Source organism: Xyrauchen texanus, chromosome 16, assembly GCF_025860055.1.
Source record: "Xyrauchen texanus isolate HMW12.3.18 chromosome 16, RBS_HiC_50CHRs, whole genome shotgun sequence".
NCBI lineage: Eukaryota > Metazoa > Chordata > Actinopteri > Cypriniformes > Catostomidae > Xyrauchen > Xyrauchen texanus.
In genome coordinates, this window is record NC_068291.1 from 25,178,311 (window position 1) to 25,200,080 (window position 21,770).

General features: G+C 39.5%; 1 protein-coding gene across 1 annotated transcript in view; it reads right to left on the reverse strand.

The window, feature by feature from the left end:
* The window catches only part of pacrg (PARK2 co-regulated), a 166,735-nt gene that overhangs the window by 47,860 nt on the left and 97,105 nt on the right, over positions 1 to 21,770 (reverse strand). The window contains exons 3-4 of the mRNA XM_052145400.1: positions 8,245 to 8,416; positions 5,605 to 5,754 (exon numbers count right to left, since the gene is read on the reverse strand). Coding sequence (XP_052001360.1) covers positions 5,605 to 5,754; positions 8,245 to 8,416 — 322 coding nt within the window. The remainder of the gene's footprint in view (positions 1 to 5,604; positions 5,755 to 8,244; positions 8,417 to 21,770) is intronic.

A 21,770-nucleotide genomic window follows, 5' to 3' on the forward strand; every position in this document is an offset into this window, starting at 1 on the left:
CTCATAAGAGACGTCACCATATTTGATTAACAATAGGACACATCCCAGCCGGAAAAAAACAGAACTGTGTAAACGGCATCTGGGGTTTAAAAACAGACACAAACAACCACAAACACATTCACACATTTACAATTCTGGCATATTCAGTAGTTCTCTTTCAGGTACAACAACACTACAAACATATGCACTCACACATGTGCACACACACAAGCAGGAATAAGTTTAGCTGAAGCTCAATTGACACAAAAAAATGTCTTAGAAAGTGAAAAGCCATGTGGCAAAACATCAGTATTACATTTTGAAAGAGGTATGAGCAGTTAAAACTTCCAGACTCTTGATTATTTAAACAGACAAAAATAACATTAGGAAAAATGCACACAGACTGTGCTCCATGTGTAACTTCTCCTGAGTCAAAGAGTTCAACATCTGCCTAGAACAAATTTACCAATAATTTTATTTTAAAGGAATACTTCACCCAAAACTAAAATGCTGTCATCATTTATTAACCATGGAAAACAAAAAGGAGATATTTAGCAGGATATCCTCACTGCTCTTTTGACTAAATTGCTTTGTATTGATACTTTTAAGCTTAAAAAAGGACGATACTTTCAAACTTCTGACTTTTAGAAGGTGGATAAAAGGTTGGCTGCATACCTTCTTCAGCCATGCTTCTAGCCTAAGTGATAACTTATAATACTTATTATAACTTGTTAATTATAATACTTATAATAAACAAGTTAAAAATCATAACAACACTACAAAGTGTTTTCACACAAAAGTGTTGAGTGCTAGACAGATGTGACCTTGTGAGAAAATTTAAGATCTGAGAAGTACAGAAAGAAGGAGAACACACACACATACATCACCACTGTGCCAACAGCTGCATCCTGGGGAACAAAAGACCACTATGTGGACACAATTTCCCTCTGGACACATGGCCACAGGGCATGAAAACAACATACAAATGGGCAATGTTCTGGATCTGTTATTGTAACAAGGGGCAAATGTAACATTAAATAACTAAATTTCATCAATCATAAATAAGCCAGTGTAATGACACTTATCTCTCTGAGAAAAAGAAGTGTGTTTATTTCAAATTGTGATTTTGAGATATAAATGTTATTATTCAATTATTATTTAAAAAAAAGTTTAATGCTCTTCTATTAGAAGTTTAACATGAATGACATTTGCTGACACTGCCGCTTATTGCTATTCAAGATGTACAAGATTTTATCATGGTTGTAAGGCTGTGGGGCAATTGTAACAAGCCATGTGACGTATTCGGTAATTCGGTAATAATTAACATGCACTGTGGAAAAGACGAGACAGGGAGCTGTTATGCGGTCCAGTAAGGCTCTTTATTTATTTGCCTTTTTATGTCTGTGCAGTCCTCTCCAATTAAATAAACATATGACACAAATTTTGTTAACATAATCTTCTCTGAGTCTTCAGCTTCACAAAACTATACATTTCAATATATAAACTCTTCAGCTTCACAATAAACATTTAATACGACACGCCAGTCACTGGTCACTCGTGTCGCTCTCTCTCTCTCTGGCGATCACGTGTCCGTTTATATCATGGATAGAGGAGGAATGCAGCTTACCCTTTATCGGCCTTCTAAAAGGGTTAAGTCTGAAGTGTGGAAGTATTTTGGGTTCCAAAAAAATGCAGAGGGACTGTTGGTTGAAGATGGTTTCTTTTTGTGTAAAACCAGGGGCACAACTACCCATTTTCAAGTATGTATGCGACTCCAACTCTCACAACCCTTATAACTGTTGAGAGTGGGTTCCCGATTGTGCTCTTTTCAGTAAGCCCATACATCCATACAGCTGCATACATTGCATATATGATTTTTGCACCTCTGTGTAAAACATTTGGCAATGAAACACGAACACCTCCAACATGTTCGCTCATCTGCAGGACAATAATACAGTGCAATTCAGTGAGATAAAAGGTCAGTTGTGACAGTTCTGCTCTTTTTTACTGTTTTTGATAACTGAGAGACAATACTCTAATACAGTGGTTCTCAACCAGGGGGATGGGACCCACAATGGGGCCTCAGCACACTTCCAAGGGGGCCTCAAGGTGACTTAAAATGGATTTAAAATAAGAAATATTAAAATAATTAAGACAAATCCAACTTAATTCAAATGCTAAAAATACTTAAAGATGTATGCCCAAAATTCTGAAACTTCTAGAAACACAAATTATCCATGATTAATTATTTTAATAAGACACGTCTAGTTTTGAGCGAGGGGGCCTTCAAATATTGTCTTGGACAGCAGGGGGCCTTGGAGTCAAAACGGTTAAGAACCACTGCTCTTAGAGACAACTAGCTAACGGACAACTAAGATAACAAAAAAAGTTGGGAGTGGTGGCGTAGTGGGCTAAAGCACATAACTGTTAATAAAACATCGCTGGTTTGATCCCATGGCCACCACCATTGTGTCATTGAGTAAGACACTTGACTCCAGGTTGCTCCGGGGTGATTGTCCCTGTAATAAGTGCACTGTAAGTCACTTTGGAAAAAATGTATCATTTATAACATTTTTTTATTTAATTTTATCCCCTTTTCTCCCCAATATGGAGTGCCCAATTCCCACTGCTTACTAGGTCCTTGTGGTGGTGCGGTTACTCACCTCAATCTGGGTGGTGGAGGACAAGTCTCACTTGCCTCCGCTTCTGAGATAGTCAATCTGCAAATCTTATCATGTGGCTTGCTGTGCATCACAGAGACTCTCAGCATGTGGAGGCTCATGCTATTCTCTGCGATCCATGCACAACTTACCACACACCCCATTGAGAGCTAGAACCACTAATAAACCGGGCCAATTTGGTTGCTTAGGAGACCTGGCTGGAGTCACTGAGCACACCCTGGATTCAAACTCGTGACTCCAGGGGTGGTAGTCAATGTCAGTACTCGCTGAGCTACCAAGGTCCCGAGTATGACATCCTTTGTATTCACTTATCCTTTCACAAACAGTGGTCCATGCACTGCGGTGGTGCATACGGGTCCCATTCCACTCATTATATTGTATATGGTGGTCTTGGTCATATAAGATCATTGTTAGATAATATTTGACCACATATCTGTCACAGCGACAGCACTTAAGAAATTAAAACAACATGATCACACGTGAAGTTGGCATAATGTGTCTGATAGTTTCGGAACCTAAGGATCGGCAACTGTATGCCGACGCACATGAAGCGTACTTATCAGGCATGTTTGCAGTGGTTTCAATGTGTTTACGTTTCCATCTGGTGTGATTGGCAGTGTGTTGCATCAGCTGAGTGGGAGACTAGGGTTCAAAGCCTGGCAGTAACCACGTTTGAATATTGCATGACGAGCAGCATAAGGTTTCACTTTTCCCTCTATCATCAATTTTTACTTCACCAATGGTTAAGGTAAGGTTTGAGTTTGGGTTGGGGGATAGAATATATAAATATATGCTTTTCTCTTTATTGTATAATGTCCTGAAAAGCTGATAACAACTTGCTTCTTGCTTTTGGCGACGTCTCCTGGACATAAATGGAGCTCACAGATGCCCATATGCCATACAACACTTACCGCTTTGGCCACTGGGTACAGTGTTTCGAAATTTGGGCAATGTATATAGATTTTGAAGAAAGAAAAGTTGATCTACTCTTTCCGATTTCACTGTGACAGCCAGCTGCGATCGGAGTTTGTGCAATTTCTTCGTAAAAAAAAGTTAACATCCACCAACAGCTGTTGCGGTCAATTGTGTCTAATAGAGCATATGCGATATCAATGACGGTGACCAGTGAAATATTATTATTGATATAAGTATTTCCTGATGCAACAATCTGGTGAGAATTTAAAGATTCCATAATCTCCAATAATCTGTGGGAAATGGGGTGTTTCAACCCCACAAACAGCACTTTTTGGGCAGTTTCAGTGTAATTTGATTGAAGAGCCCATAGACAGTAGTTCTTTTCTGGGCAACCAAAAGAGCCTGGAAGTGCAGGGCGGAGTGTTTGTTTGTAAACAGTAACTATGTCTATAGTGTTTTTTAATGTTCAGAGTTTTTAAAAAGTTCTTTGTTAATTTATCTGTTCATCTGTTAATTTAAATGGCCAATTTGGTATAGAAAATAAAGTTTGTTTATCGTTCAACCCATTTTTGTAATGTAATTCAATGCCACGATAATACCACATACCACAATAAAGGCTTCAGCAATTATCGTGACGTGAAAATTAGATACTGTCACATGCCTAATTGTAACAGTGTATGACTGAATTGAACAATATAATCTTTAAAATGTGTAATAAACAACATTTCATCAAAATATCAAACTGAAGGCCTTCATTTTACTAATCTGCAGATCTATGTATTTTAGTAAAAATTATTTATCTTCAGATAACTACAATTTAGGTACCACTTAGAATTTTGCTTTAAATGCAAACTGTGCAAAAATGGTACAGTCCTGGCCTGTAACATACTCTGAATGCAATCCAGTTTAGCTGGTCTGGATAATTCATGAACTTCAACTCCTTCCAGAGGAATACATCAAAGAAAAGCAGATACTTTTTTAACCACACATCTCCAAACAGCTCTCTTTTATTCAAGCACTCAAACTACTTATTTACACTACAGAACCAGAGTTTTTAAAACTCCAGACTAAAACAGCTGTTGCTCTTGTCTCAAGTTGACAAAATGCACAATGTCTTGTACTGTCTGACAGCCAAAGACAACAATCAGACAAAGACAGAGCTGTCTGGAGCTAACCAGTCCCGATGTGGGCCTGTAAACCAGGCATTAAACACTTAAGAGACTTTACCTACTGCTAATTCACAGAGGAGATTAGCATAGAGCCTCGAGCTAATGAGAAAAGCTTTCTCTTTTCCAAAAGCTTTCCTTCCTATTCTCAAACAAAACATTAGCAGATAATGTAACGGAATTAAAAAGACAAAAGATTCAAACTGGATATTGATCAGAGGAGTGAGGTGGCAGCGTTCCCGCTGATTAAGCCTGTGATGAGGTGATTGATCCACAATGCTTGTCCTCACGTCTGAATATGTCTGCCAGGCCAATAGTCTGCCTGACAAAGACGGTGAATGGAACCGTGAATGGGCCCGACACCAGCATACAATGACGAATACTCACGTCAGTCCGCTGGATGATGCTTAAAGGGTAACAGACGTCAGATGACAAAGAGAAATGCAAGTATAACAGCCCAATCAATGGAAATTCAGGCATCAGATGAGTATAGAATCTTGTATTGGCTTGTAGAAAGATGGCGCAAAGCACTTGCGGATGCTGAATGTTCAATAATACAGACTCAGAGCAGTGGCGATGATCAAATTTAAAGATCAGAGCCGAAAGCTTGAAATCTGAAAGAGCAGTGCTGATCCTCATCAAGACAAGAGCCACAATAATAAATGTTAAATCAATGTTAATTGTCAGTGTTTTTCTATGTGAACAGATCAGTGAGACACTAAATCAGTGAAACATGTAAAAACCAAGAATATATATATATATATATATATATAAAAAAAGAATAGTCCGGGATCGTTTAGTTTAGGCTCTAATATTCTCACATACTATAGGAAACGGACATACACCAGAGGTAGGCTGCTTACTGTTCATATTCTTGAAGATGTTCAGGATGGGGAGGATCTGTCTGTAGTATGGAACCAGTGCCTCACCTACCATCTCTGCTGATACAACCAGGTGCTGCAGAACCTTTAGTGTAGTGCAGATTACCTGCCTGATCCTTGTGTTGAGAGCATCTGTAGACAGAGAGAGAGAGAGAAAAGAGAAAATTACATTCAGGTTAAAATAGAAGATCATAAAGATTATTATGATATTTTATAATTATGACAATGTGTGAAAACAATTATAAAAAATCTCCAGAATGTGGTATTTCACTACTGCAATTTGTTACGACCCTTAATTTAGGCCATAGTTGGATTGTACAGCAAATCAAGCCAAGGCATGCATTCACATGTATACAAAGTATGTTCATAAATGCTCTACTCTGCTGTGCCTCTGGTTAACATCAGATGTGTTTGGTTTTGAGTGGCAGCTGTGTGTTATACTTTACCAGTCATTTCCATTTGCTTCCTGATCTCCTATACCTGTATAATACATTATGAAATTCTAATCACCAAACAAACACTGCAAACTGTTTTCCAGCCGTGTGACATTTACACCGAAGGAGTGTTCAATAATTCATGGTGTGTGATTCATCTGGAGGAGTGAAGATCTGTTTCTAAATCTCTCTAACTAAAGGAACTATTAATTCCTCCCTCATATTAGTCTCTAAAAATTAACGACCCCCACATACCGTTTCCTTCTCTAAATACCACAGGTGCACGACATTTAGGCACTTCCGTAATTGCATTAGTTTAACTCCTGATACAAATATATCTGTGCCTGTTCTTTTTTCTTTCTACCCGTCCGTCCGTCCGTCCGTCTGTCTGTCTGCCTATCTATCTGTTCAATGGTTGAAAATCCATTTGAGTAACTTATTTAATTTACATAATTTCTTTAATTTATATGAAATAACTGAATTTTGAAAGTTTATTAAAAGTTAAAGTCAAAATAATCTTTGGATAAGACTATAAGTATCGCCCATCTTGAAACTGGAATTTAAAAAAATATATTTATTTAGATATTTATTTGAGCAAAACTGCTCAAACTCCATTCAAGCAGAAAGAAGACTGTTTTATTTTATCATCCCACAGGTGCTCATTTATTCTGGCATCCAGGCTTTGATAGGACCATTCCAGAACATTGACCTTTTGGTTTTTAACTCACTTCAGTGTGGCCTTTGCTGTATGTGTCAGATCATCATCTTCCACATACCAGTTTTCTTTTTTTTTGCAATTAACTCCATCCATTCCCTCTTCTATCCAGAATCTTCTAGGCTACCAAATATCTGCAGAAAAGTTGCCACCATCATGCTTCACTGTAGGCACGGTGTTCTTAGTGTGATGTTCTGTGCAAGCACTATAGAACTGATTATCAATTTTGATCTCATTGGACTGGATCTTCCTCCAAATTGTTGAATCTCTCACGTGCCTTTGGCCAAGCTTCAACATGTGGATATCAGCTAAGGTTTTTATCTAGCTACCATTCCATATATTACATACTTATGAAGTATGACTGCTTTTAAGGTGTAAGTAGGATTCTCTGTGGCTTAACTTACAATAGATCTTATCTGGACAAGGATGACTAGCTCTATGCAGACTCACAGTTTTCTCAGATTTTTGCAGACCTTCTGAACGATGAACTTCACAGTTTTTAAATGTATATTTCATGCCTTGGAATGTTTTTGTTCTACACTTCCCCCATGCTGGATGGTTTCATGCATCATGTCACGAATGTTCTTGGAATGTTTCTTGATCATCAAAAACAGATGTAGTATGTCCTTGGACAGGCACCAAGACACATTTGAATTTATTTTTAAATGATATGAAACATGAACCGCACACAGATAGAGCCCATCAAATGATTTTGTGACTAAGAGAAGATTATTGGTAACTTAAGAGGTAATGTATGTGTATCATCATCAGCTTTGTTTTAAAATATGATGCCAAATTAGCTCCTCACAGAATACTACTTTAAATTGCTACAGATCTCCACTACACTATACAGAGGAAAAATGAAGAACAATTAGATACTGTAAACACGCACGCACGCACGCACGCACGCACACACACACACACACAAAACCTGTAAGTGTTCCTTTTACCAGTTGTCCCACTTTTTATCATACGTTACTTAATCTTTCCAGTTCAGTTTGCCAGGTTAATGGCAACAAACCTTTAAATTAAATTAAAAAGTGTTGTTTAAGGCAAGTAAACTAAATATTCACAAGAATAATTGTGTATTCCCTTTCTTTTCAGAAATATGTTTGAAAATAATCTGGATGTATTACATTTGGATGGACATAAATTCTGATTGCAAGGTCTACACACTTTTTCAATTTCTTCTGTGTTTAAAGATTTTCATGAACTGACACTTCTGTGCAATTAATTATTTATTTATTAGTTGCATTATTGTAGTGTCATTGATTTCATATTAACCTAAACCCCCTTCAGGGTATGTAAAAAAAATCAAATGTGGTTGGTTGCTTTACGTGTCTGTCATACGTCTCTTCATTTCTAAGTGGGTGATTCCTGCCCAGAATAAGCTGAAGATATTAACTAGAGATATTATGCCAATGTTTAAAGTCTGACAAAACGATGCCGCTTTCTCATCTAAATGACACTTACTCTTGATGGGTATGACAAGCTGCGGGACAACAGGAAGGACTTTATTGCTACCGTGTTCCAGCATGTCATGGATGCCCTGACGAGCGAAGAACTCATACGGGTGAACTGTCTCACATAGCCCGTCAAAGAACAGGGGGAGGTAATGATGGTAGTCCAGTTTTTCAATCTCCACCTGTTTGAAACACAAACATACACAAAAAGTGTGTTTGTTCACTACAAAATGTTATATATGAGCTGCATTGAATGAGTAGAAGGCCAGAGGGTTTGTGTGTTTTTAAATAACCTCTCTTTGCATGTGACCTTAAATTAGCCTCAACAAACACTAATAAGCTTCAGGCCTCATAACGACCAACCCCTGTTTTAGTGCCCACAAGCATGTCAGCAAGCAAACATTCTGAAGGGGAGACCAGAGGGGACAGCTGGGCAGGGGCTTTGGAATGCTCAAACATGTGACATCCTGTTGGATCACACATTCACACCTGTTCTGCTTGGGTTATGAGCTTGGAAACAGACATGAATAGCCAAGGCCTGTTTCCTGTCCTTGAGTATTTGGCATATAGTCACACACACTACTCCCTTGTTTTTGAAAGGTTATGTGTTCATTTTTTTTCAATCTAAAGAATATTTCTCCTATCTCAGCTTAATGTGTATAGACAAAAATGAGTTAGTCAATTGTAGGTTGATTCCCTGAAAGTGTAAATAGAGTGACTGTGGTGCTGTATTATGCTTCATTAATGCAGTGAGTTTGGTTTGGTAAACCTGTTTGAAAACAGTCAATATTTTTGTAATTCCATTTACTGACACAAGTGGAACAGAAATTACACACTTCTTTATTTGTTTTCTATGTGTCAGAGATAAGTCTTTCAGTATGTTTTACAATGTGGTGTTCACAGGGTAGTGGATGTTTATTTAGCTGTTTTTACTAGCTGGTTTTACTGTAAACGATGTAGTAAAGTGTGTTTGTATGTCTCATATGACACTTTCAAAGCTTTTTGTAGTTGTTGCATCACATATACCGGGAGCTGTGCATTTGAAAGTGCCCAGACCAAATCAAACCCCTCCTCTGAGATGAAAGCACAGCCACACACACACTTATACACACAGCATAAGCTTAGCAAGAGGGTTGATTGCTTTGAGGCAATTTGCTGAATAACCTTGACCTTTTCTGACTTGGTCAAGATCAGCTTGGTGAGTCATACAGCAAGTGCAAAAGCAAATATGTGCAATGTCCTGGTAGAGAGATGAAACACAAACACACACATACAAGTTTGCACACTCCTTTTTGCACACACACAAAGTTACAGACAGGAGGTTTGGATAACTAACTACAGACAGATGTCTCACATCACTGGGGTGATGTCTGTGGGACACAATCACTGCCTGTAGCATTAATCACTGCTACCCTTTATTTGAGTGTGTGTGTGTGTGTATGAGTGTGTGGGGATAGGGTTTACCACCATTGGAGATGCCAAATGTCCACACAAGGAATATAAAACCTAAAATAAACAACAGTGTGGGGACAATCCAATGACCCTCATGAGGAAATGGCTTGATAATGTGTTTATATTGATATATTTTAATGAAAATCTAAATATACAAAAAAGGTTGGCTTTTGTGAGGATTAGGTTTAGTGTAAAGAAAGCATAATTAGCTCAAAAGTGTGTGTGTAGAGAGAAAGGTGACCTATTAAGGAAATCTACAGTATAAGGCCTTATATACAGTTTGAATGCACCTACACATGGGTTCTGATGGTATGTATAATAATTACATCACTTATTACTTTGAATTCAGTGCCAACACATAAACTTATTAGAGACCAGTAAGCGGAGTCATCTTTACAAAACTCACACCCCACAGAACATGACAGACGTACAGCCATGCTTGAATACACTTCCTGTCAATTCATCTCATTCACAGCCATAGTGAAAGAGCGATAGGGCTCACTCTATATACCGTAATTCTTAAATTACATTTCTACTTGCAGATCACCTGGTGTTATATTCAGTTACTGCACTAAGATCTAAAGCAACACCTGCACATTCTGGGAACCAAAATTTGAGCTAGGGCTGGGTATTGCCAACCACCTCAAGATACGATACCTATTGCAATACATACACTCACTGAGCACATTATTAGGAACACCTGTATACCTGCTTATTCATGCAATTACCTAATCACTCATTCATGTGGCAGCACTGCAGTGCATAAAATCACGCAGATACGGGTCATAAGTTCACATCAACCATCAGAATGGGGAAAAATGTGATCTCAGTGTTTCCATACTCAGAATGGTGCCAAAAACAAAAAACATCTAGTGAGCGTCCAGTTCTGGATAGAGAACTTGATGAGAGAGGTCAAAGGAGAATGGCCAGACCGGTTCGAATGGAGAATGGCCAGACTGGTTCGAGCTGAGAGAAAGGCTATGGTAACTCATATATAACCACTCTATAACCACTAATTTTAGTGAGTAGAACAGCATCTTAGAATGCACAATACGACGAACCTTGATGCGGATGGGCTACAACAGCAGAAGACTATGTCAGTGATTATATAAGGACCATTTTTCCTAAAAAAGTGCTTAGTGAGTGTATGTCATGATTTAATATATCACAATAAATCACAATATCATGACTGGATTGCGATTGAAACTACAGAAAACATGTGAGAGAGACCCACCGTGTCTATGAGAGAGTGTGTGAATTTTCGGTTAATTTCAATTGCTCTCATGCCTCATAGAATCAGCTCTGACTTCACTGAAAAATGGCAACCTCAGAGTTTGTGCTTATTTTGACAATTTGCTTCCTCATTATTGAAATGTTGGACATGATATGAATACAATACGGTAAAAGAATTGTGAATTATGATTTTTATTTTTGAGTGAACTATCCCTTTAAAAACGGTTTGTCACTTCTTCAATAAAATCATTTTAAACTAGATCTGAGTCTAGTGTAATCTGAGTCTAAAATAGCTATTGTAATCTGAAGTTTTAATATTATTAAAAGGCTACTTCATATCTATGTGTGTGCTTGTCCTTTCAAAGGATAACTGTAAATTGCAGCAAGACTGATAAATCTCACTTCTGTCAAACTATTTGTGTAATGCTTTAGAACTGCTAGAGATGTTAAAGGGAAGACAAATGATTTGTCACCGGTGGAACAAAGAAATATGAGCAGCGTCATACATGCTGCGTGTGGAACATACGTAAACCACAGAAAGAGAGTGAACCGCAGAACAGCTCAGAGATCAGAAGAGAGCCACACAAACAGCATTACAGATGAGGGTGTGTTTCTAATGGGAAGCTTTATCATCATTCCTTACAAAAGTTATGTCCATTCATATTTACACATACTCAAGGACCATTGTTTTATTTGATGCCTGTTTAGGTTAGTTAAGTACAAGTTAATAGTAGAATTTGTGACCTTTGTGAATTGTCAAGTGGGATTTGAATAGAATGAGTCTGTTCCAAGGAGGTCTATAATACCCAGAGAAGGCTAACAATTAGCATTCACATTTATTTTAATGTCAGTTGTTTGGTGGGCTTATGACTCCCCCGCACATGGATCTCAACTCCGATTAGTCATCATTACAGAAGACTTCGCCAAAAACAGATCCAGTGGCTTTTCTTCAACTAACCACTGAAGTCTAAGCGTAAGCCAATGTGCTGGCCACACACCACCAACAGCTTAATTGTCTGACATTGCATACAGAGGAACTTGTTAAAACAATGCAAAACCTCTGTTTGCCAACACCCAGCCAGTCATCTTCCTCACTCAATCCAGAAACTCACCTGAATGTAAGGGATTCTTGTTTCAATGTTGCTTGATCATTAACCAGCAACCCGCTCTTTACCCCACTGATGAGAGTCACATTTCCTTTGTTTGTTCATTGTTCACTGGGAAAGCTTTGGATTGGATTACAGCAGTCTGGAATGGGGATCAAACAACATTTCCTTCCTTCAGTTGTTTCCTCCAATGACTTTGTGCAGTATTTGAACATCCAGTGGATGGCCAAATTGCTGGAGATCAGCTGCTATCTCTGCATCAGGGTAATGCTACCGCAGCTGAATTCACTCTAAACTTCCGAACTCTCGCTTCCAAAACTTTGTGAGTGGAGGACACTTTGAAGTTACTATTTCAGAGAGGACTGAATTTAGAGCTTCAATCCGAACTAGCATGTCGGGGCGAGGGTAAAACCTTGGATAAGTTAATTGAATTTACTCGATAACCTCCTCCAAACGTGTAAATCCAAGACTCCTGCAGCTCACACAACTAGCGCACTCTATCCAAGTGACTCTGAACCCATGCACATTGGACATACCCACCTTACTTCATCTGAGAGCGATCACTGAATTCAGCAGCATCTGTGTTTGTACTGTGGTCAAGTCGGACATCAACAAGTTTCCACAAACTCTATGCCAAGGCTGAAAAATGTGAGTTCCACCAAACCTTTGTTTTGTTTCATGGATATATCATCAGCCTAGAGGGTGTAATAGCTATGGATGAGAACAAGGTGAGAACAGTTCTGGATTGGCCACAACCCACCACATTAAAAGAATTGCAGAGTTTCCTAGGTTTTGCCAATTTCTACATGCGCTTCTTAAGGAGCTTCAGTGCTGTGGCCGCGCCTTTGACAGCAATATGACTAAGATGAATAGTTCAAGACTCATATGGTCTCCAGTTGCTCTCCAGTCCTTCAAAGATCTCAAAGATTCTTCATCATCCAGATCCTGATCATCCATTCATTGTTGAGGTTGTTGCATCTAACACTGGAATCGGTGCCATACTCTCTCAACGGTACGGAACACCTCCTAAACTATTCACCTTTGCCTTTTATTCATGAAAATCTCACTGTACAGAACTATGATGTCAGGAAACGAGAGCTACTTGCCATGAAGGCAGCATTAGAAGAGTGGTGCCATTGGTTGGAGGGGGATAAACATCATTGCAAAGTCTTGTTTTGCCCTGCATACATTTCTGAGCATTATTCCCTGTTGTTATTACCTACCTGTTTTTGATACCTGCCTGATTTCCCCGTTTGATTCTCTGCTGCCTGCATACATTTACTTCTGTTTACCTGGACTACTACTCTGATTGTTTGCTGCCTGACCTCTTGCTTGTTTGTGACCACCCCTTTGATTATCCTTGGATTCCGCTACTGCTGGTGATTGACCTTTGCCTGTTTACCTGTTTTCATTATGAAGAAAATTGCACATGGATCTCAACTCCGATGACTCATCATTACAGCTACATTTATGATGTTGCTGACTTTCATGTTTTGATGTTTTAGAGGTTACGTATATATCACTTAAAAATATTGATTCACATACAGTAAGTTGATACTTTCTGTACAAAGCTCTTATGTCGATTTTAAATATGATGAACAGATGATCTCCCTTCTTTTCTTTAAACACCCATAAAAATGCGCTACGGATGTGACAGTTACGGATGCTTTATATCAAATTAAATATATATCAATAAGAGAATCACAAAGCTTCACCGCTCACATTTTACAATGATGATTGAGATTGATCGGTGACTATTGCTTTGATTTGTGACTTTTTTTAAATCCCAAATATTTGCATTTCATATGTCCTTGAAAAACATTTTATTTCTTAGAATGCATGGCTATTTTGAATGGAATGGACAATGGAAAATAAAAGCTTTTTTGTCTGTATACTTATGGCATCTACCAGCAGATGCTAACTGGACCATGCTAACCAGTCAATTATTGACCCCTTGGTCTATGAGGCTGATCATAGTGGGGTCAGATAAGCAATGGCAAGGGTCATCCCTTAAGCTGTTCATTGCAATGAATTGGTCACAATGACAGCAGCACAGATTTCAGTGGTGAATAAGTGGGAAATAAAACTACAGGTGCATGAGGAAAAAAGGCAAATATCGGAGCCAGTAAAACAAGAAAAGTGCTGGTTTGACTGAAAGAGTTCTGTTGAATGGGTGCAATTATGATTGTTTGAAAGCCAATAAAACAATAACTGCCCATAAGCAGAGCAGATGAAAGCTCTTAATGCCTGACAGATTGGGAAGAGCGACAGGCACGTGCTGCTGAGGCAGGATGAGGCAGATTTGTATGGCAGCAAGTCAGATAGATGAGGCAGGGCTAAGCTTGTGTAGCAATAGGTCTGGTTCATACTGCAGCTTATTCTGACCAAGAACAGCCCAATTAAACAGGGAAAGATATCTGACCTATATGTCCAGCAATCAGCCACAGTTTGTATCATTTTTATGGGCCATTTAAGAGCAGGGTTGTCTGAAATAGAATATACCACAATAAAAGACCAGCTTGGAAAAAAAAGAGTATAAATAATGGTAGTTTCCACAACAAATAATACAGAAAACACATAGAAAAACAGCGTCCATGTGTAGAGAGTCTGTCACAATCAGTAGAATGTATTTTTCAGTGAGTATATACTGTATATACTGATGGATCAAAAGATCCTGCATCTGGATGCACAGACTTTGTATTTGTGGTTCCAAGCAGACAGGTTGGAGCCTATAAGTTTCTGTATGGAGTTTCTCTCATGCCGTCATATGACACACAAATCGCTACTTTTATGATACTTTTGGGTGATTTTTTTATGCTTTAAAGTAAAGCACTATAAACTGCCATATATTAAAAAAAGGTATGAGATATTACTTAAAACACCTCCTTTTGTGTATTACATGAAAAAGAATGTCATATGGGTTTGGAACAATATAAGGGTGAGTAAATTATGACAGAATTTTTATTTTTGGATGAACTATTCCTTTATCTTGCTACTAAGTGCCTCAAATAAACTTTAAGATTTAAAGTTTGAAAAAAGATATTAAAAAAGATTTTAATATCACTAACCTGGCAAAATTCATTACTTCATCCTCAAAAGTGCTTGTAACAACTATGTGCCCTTACTCATGGACGTTGCTTAAAACCAGCCTTACTAAATCAAGAAAGGGTTTTCCAGTTTTCTGTTTTCATTAATACAGACTGTGGGTGGTCCAGGTGTGCCATCTGAGGTTAAGAATAGAGGTAAACTAACTATCGGCAAAGCAGATACACTCTAGTATTAAGGAGAGATACCGGGAGGCATGAGGCTCGATGTGAGCGCCAGAAGCACATTTCTCTCAGCATGCCGAGGGCAAGGATACCTGAGGGGAAAATGGCCAACCTTGTGGCGACTATCATGAAGATGAATAACCAAACTGGCATTTTATTTCATACATCACAGGAAGTAGAAGAGGGAAACACTCCTTGTTGAGAGGAGAAACCCAAGGACAGGCTAATGGCAGCATTACACAGGGGACTATTGAGATTGTATTGCAATATGGGCATGCTCTTAACAAATGCTGCAAAATCTCAAGTTGGACAGTCAGTTTGACATCCCATTATGTCAGACTGCAATTCACCCTCCATGAGTGAGAGCAGGTAAATGCTCGACACAATGTCCTGGCAGGGGAAGTGTGACCTGTAGAAGTGAAATATGTCATTGCATTACAGGGGACTACAGAGGGAGGAAAATAACTTCCTCTCTCTCTGCCAGAGTATTGCTGTATGATGGAGGAGTGTTTTTTTCTAGCATGAGGGTGCATAAAGTGTATAAATTCGCAGGTTCATTCTCAAGGGAAATAATTTTGTTTTCCAGAGATGGTTATGATAAAAATCACCAGCAGACATGCAGGCGCTCAAGTGACACTGATGGCTGTAACGGTCATGGCATACGCACATATGTTATGCAACATGTACAATGCACGTACTGTATTCTGCAGTGTCTCAAGAAAGACAAAAGTGTACATATAATAGGGTCTTCTTCATGAAACCCAAGCAGAATGAAATCCATTCTTGTGTAAATTGATGTGTGGGACTTTATGTATGCTTCTAAGAGTTGAATTCTTTCTGCACGTAGTTCATGAAGGATGTCCAATAAGTGTATTAAATGGGATCTGATGTAAAACAGGGCATGACTGCTGTAACCATTTTTGTGCACAATTCAAGTTTGAATTGAGAATGCCTTTTAATTATAATTCTATTACTGATTTTGAACTGAGGTAGTAAACAGGAGAAAATCAAATAGCACATGAGATGCACAATTTTTCTGCTGCTCTAGTCACAAGTTAAATAAATTCAAAGCCCATGATATTATATGTATCGTGCAGTTTGCCTGGATAACAGTAATTCTGTGTGACTCAGCCCCAGCTTTCCATCACCAAATAAACGCACGTCTTCATGTACTTAAGCTAATATCAAGAGACCACCGGCACACATCAGCTCTAATGCCCACAGCATTAAAGAGTTCCAGGATGGTGACTGGCAGTAACGGAATCTCTCCAGAGCTGAAGCCGTGGGGCTGTGAGAGGTGGGAGAGATTTGACAGGTATTGTCAGGAAACACAGCAAGTGGCCAGCAGACGGAAACGAGCATGTCTCAGAAGGGTTTATTGAAAAAGCTACGAGAGCAAACTGCTTGAGCCAGCACGGCTCTACAACACACACCCTTAAAACGCATAGACATTCTTATTTCTCTTTTGGTTTCTAAGTGTCCATTTCCCTTCTTTTCTAAGAGCACTAAACACAGTCAGCAGGGGGATGGGCAGCAAGATAAAGAGGGTAAAAAAAGAGAATAAAATGGATAAAAAAGAAAGAAAATATTGACAGAGCCAAGGTCTAGTGGTTATTGCATGTGCTCAAAAATACTGAGCTGGTCAGTAACGGGTCACTATCGGGCCAAATGAGGGCGTGCTACTCATTTAAGTAGCAAGTTGTGTTCCCACTGTCACTTCCGGGGCTTCATCGTGCCTCCTCAGGGCTTTCTCTAGGCCAATGGCCAAGCGCCTTTGGCCCGCTGATCATCCTTGAGCCAAAGAAGGGCAACTGGGGATTGAGACTGGGGTCAATGTCAAAGGCAGAATTTCGCTAAGTCAGGTCTCGCTTTCCAACAAGCAAAGACCAAAATAAATAAAAAGCAAACAACAACTTCAGTATCCACCTTGTTAATTTCGAGGGCTACAGTAGCTAATCTCCAGAGTCTGATACCTCAGCTTGATTCCCTATTGCTTGTGACATGGGCGGGGTATGTGACATTGGCACCAAGGTGACATATTAAGGGTTGGTTTTAGGGCAACGCTTATCCCGATTGGAATGCAAATACATTTTAGTCTCACGGCTCAAGGTCTGAGGCTATTGGCCCCGGTTGACCAGTTGATAGCCCTGGATAGCACTGGCCTGATAGTGGAAATACGGCTATTGTGTCCTACATTAGACATGAGGCACCTCACACCAAGAAAAATAAAACAGTTACCTTTGCCTAAATAAAACTAAATAAAATGAAAAACTAAACAAAACATGTTAATTTTTTATTTGACCTGAACTGGCTTATAGCAGGTATGAATCCTATTTCTACAGTATAGTATAGACAGACAGCAGCCACAGTGAAAGGAGGCAGAGAAATGTTGCAGGGAATTGCTCAAAAAAAGATAGGGGTTGAATCAACCCTTATAATGTTACGTTGATGTCCCTATCTGTGGTGAAGACCTTTTTGCCTGCACCACCCAAACATTCTCCTTGGACTGTTGCCTGCCCTGCATCACCAAAAATGTCACCTATTGTCTGTATTTTAAATGTCACTTTGATTTCAATAATTTATCCAAGGCTACATTTTAAAATTAAATTATAAAAAAATTCAGTCATCATGAACTCATTGCTTTATTTATTTACTGCTTATTTGCATATATTTTTTGTTTGCTGTGTTACACAAAGGGAGTTTTTTAAAAAAAAAATGAGAAAGGCATCATAAAAATTATGATAAAAATAATCTATGCTATTTGTGTGCTATATTTTGGATCTTCTGATGCTGTGTGTTGGGCTTGTGTGAGGAACAGATCCAAGTTTAAGCCTTCTTCGAAAATTTCACCACAACAAGCGTTATCAATAGCTTTGATATTAGTGATGTCAAGTGCCATTGGCTCTCGCCTGTCTTGCATTTGATTGTGACATTCTAATGTTCGGATGTATATTTTTTAATGAGTTGTGACAGCCTTCACTTTTTAATCGCTACAAGATTTTAAGCTATTAAAGCCTTTCGACTTCCATTAATGCAGCATGAGTCATTTGGAATACTTTTATAATAATTTTTGTCATTTTGTCATTTTTGTAAATCAATTATTGTGACTAAAGGCCTGTTCACACCAAACCCATTTTTTCAGTACGAATGTTCGTTCCGAATGAGCACATACCGATTCCAAGAAATCGTCCTCTGAGAATCAAAAGCTTTTTTTTACGGAGAGTGTTCAGATTTGTATTTATTCAGACGGCGATGAAAACTGATGAGATAAGAGATTTTTGTCAGTCGCTGAAGCTGCTCAATCCAGCGTGTTGGTGGTGCTAATCAACTGACTAACACCAGCATTGGACGTACAGCTGATCCACACCTGAAAATTAAATACTTGCAGTTCATGAACCCTTGATACTGTAAACATAAAACCATTCTGTTTATGCAAGTCTGCTTATGGTGTGTTGTCTTAATGTGCATTATTTAATATGTATATCACTGTGCCTGTTATATTCTCATGGAATTAAAAATAGCAGCGAGGTTCAGCAATTTGTTTGAACTAAGCTCGTAGTTAAATCCCATACAAATATATTGTTACATTTTTTTTATTCAAAAAAATTGCAGAACCACACTGCTATTTTTATTGCAAGGATAATATAACAAAGTATTGCACAAATTGAAATAAAGAAAAGACAGTAAGCCAGTATTTTGTTTTAAATTATTTTTAATAAATCCTTACTATTTTTTACTGTCACATCCCATCATCTCACCATCCCTTCATGTTCACTATCGCCAATAATACATTTCCCAGCATGCACCATCATCATTACTTTCACCTGTTTCCCATCAGTGTTCCCAGATGTACCATGTATTGTGATTTCCTGTGTTTTTTATATATTTGTCTGTGATTCTTCATTAAACTCTGCGTTTGGGTTCAAACTGCATCCCTCTACATGTTCATGCATGACAGAAGACTAGACCCAAAGATGAACTCAGCAGAGGAACTTCTTTGCCTCGACCAGGCAGATTGTACAACTGAAGAATATATTTTGGACATTTGTGTCAATTAAGGACTGTTTTAGGGCTGGGTTGGAAGAACCAATTAATTCTCTAATGCATTCCGGAGGAACTGTATGAGACCTCCAACAGTACATTGACTTCGCCCATCGTCTAAGTGGGTCACTTTGGGAGTGATGGAGGAGGACTACACTCATGCAATCGAGTATCCCATTACCCCTCTCACGGTCAACAAGCTCACGCCTGCCACGGTCAGCGAGCTAGTGCCCATGCCTACCACAGTCAATGAGCTAGTTCTTAAAGCCTCGTCCGTCCCAGAACCAGCATTGCAAGCCTGCTCCAGCCCTTGAGAGATTTTTGGGGCAGGCTACTCTGGTTCCAGTGGTCTCTGAACTCCCTTCAATGGTCTCCTTCATCGAGCCTCCTATGGCTCAGCCCCTGAGCCTTCCACGGCTCCATCTTCATCGAGCCTCCCATGGCTCAACCCCTCAAGCCTCCCACAGCAGTGCTCACAGCCATCCGGAAAAAGAGAAGGAGGAGAAGGGCTCACACCACAGAGGTAATTTCCCTGTCACTGACAGTGCCCACAGCCACAGGGCCATTTCCCTGTCTCTCCAAGCGCTCCTGAACACAGTGATTCACCCTCTGAGTCTTCCACAACTCTGCCTGCTCCTCCTGTGAACTCTAGCGGCTCCGTCCGCCTCTTCTGATATTTCTCCTCCAATGTCTCTTGAGCTGCCCACTTCCCGTGAAGTGGGCAGCTCAAGAGACTTTAATGAGCCTGCTGTTTCTCAGCCCACTTCCCCTCCTGCAGGACTTTCTCCTGAGCCGCCTACTGCTCCAACCCCTGTGGCTCCACTTCCAGAGGCTCAATTACCTAAACCAACTGTGGCTCCGCCCCCCCGGGTCTTCACCACCAGCGGCTCCACACCCTGTGGCTCCGCACCCTTCCCTTCATGTTCATGGACTCTTAGTTTGACACTGTCATGGGCCTTTAAGTTGTAGTTTTTCCCCACACTACATTTTCCAGAATGAACAATAATCATTACTTTCACCTGTTTCCCATCAGTGTTCCCAGCTGTATATATTGTATATATTCCCTCGTGTTTCCTCACACGTTGTCTAGTCTCATCTATATTAGCATGTACATATGTCTCATTGTTGTATTTATCCTTGTACATAACATCTTCCTAGTTATATTTCTATTTGTGTATGTATATACACTCACCTAAAGGATTATTAGGAACACCTGTTCAATTTCTCATTAATGTAATTATCTAAACAACCAATCAAATGGCAGTTGCTTCAATGCATTTAGGGGTGTGGTCCTGGTCAAGACAATCTCCTGAACTCCAAACTGAATGTCAGAATGGGAAAGAAAGGTGATTTAAGTAATTTTGAGCGTGGCATGGTTGTTGGTACCAGACGGGCCGGTCTGAGTATTTCACAATTTGCTCAGTTACTGGGATTTTCACACACAACCATTTCTAGGGTTTATAAAGAATGGTGTGAAAAGGGAAAAACATCCAGTATGCGGCAGTCCTGTGGGCGAAAATGCCTTGTTGATGCTAGAGGTCAGAGGAGAATGGGCTGACTGATTCAAGCTGATAGAAGAGCAACTTTGCCTGAAATAAACACTCGTTACAATCGAGGTATGCAGCAAAGCATTTGTGAAGCCACAACACGCACAACCTTGAGGCGGATGGGCTACAACAGCAGAAGACCCCATCGGGTACCACTCATCTCCACTACAAATAGGAAAAAGAGGCTACAATTTGCAAGAGCTCACCAAAATTGGACAGTTGAAGACTGGAAAAATGTTGCCTGGTCTGATGAGTCTCGATTTCTGTTGAGACATTCAGATGGTAGAGTCAGAATTTGGCGTAAACAGAATGAGAACACGGATCCATCATGCCTTGTTACCACTGTGCAGGCTGGTGGTGGTGGTGTAATGGTGTGGGGGATGTTTTCTTGGCACACTTTATGCCCCTTAGTGCCAATTGGGCATCGTTTATATGCCATGGCCTACCTGAGCATTGTTTCTGACCATGTCCATCCCTTTATGGCCACCATGTACCAATCCTCTGATGGCTACTTCCAGCAGGATAATTCACCATGTCACAAAGCTCGAATCATTTCAAATTGGTTTCTTGAACATGACAATGAGTTCACTGTACTAAAATGGCCCCCACAGTCACCAGATCTCAACCCAATAGAGCATCTTTGGGATGTGGTGGAACGGGAGCTTCGTGCCCTGGATGTGCATCCCACAAATCTCCATCAACTGCAAGATGCTATCCTATCAATATGGGCCAACATTTCTAAAGAATGCTTTCAGCACCTTGTTGAATCAATGCCACGTAGAATTAAGGCAGTTCTGAAGGCGAAAGGGGGTCAAACACAGTATTAGCCTGGTGTTCCTAATAATCCTTTAGGTGAGTGTATATATAAAACAAAGAATTGGTGATTCT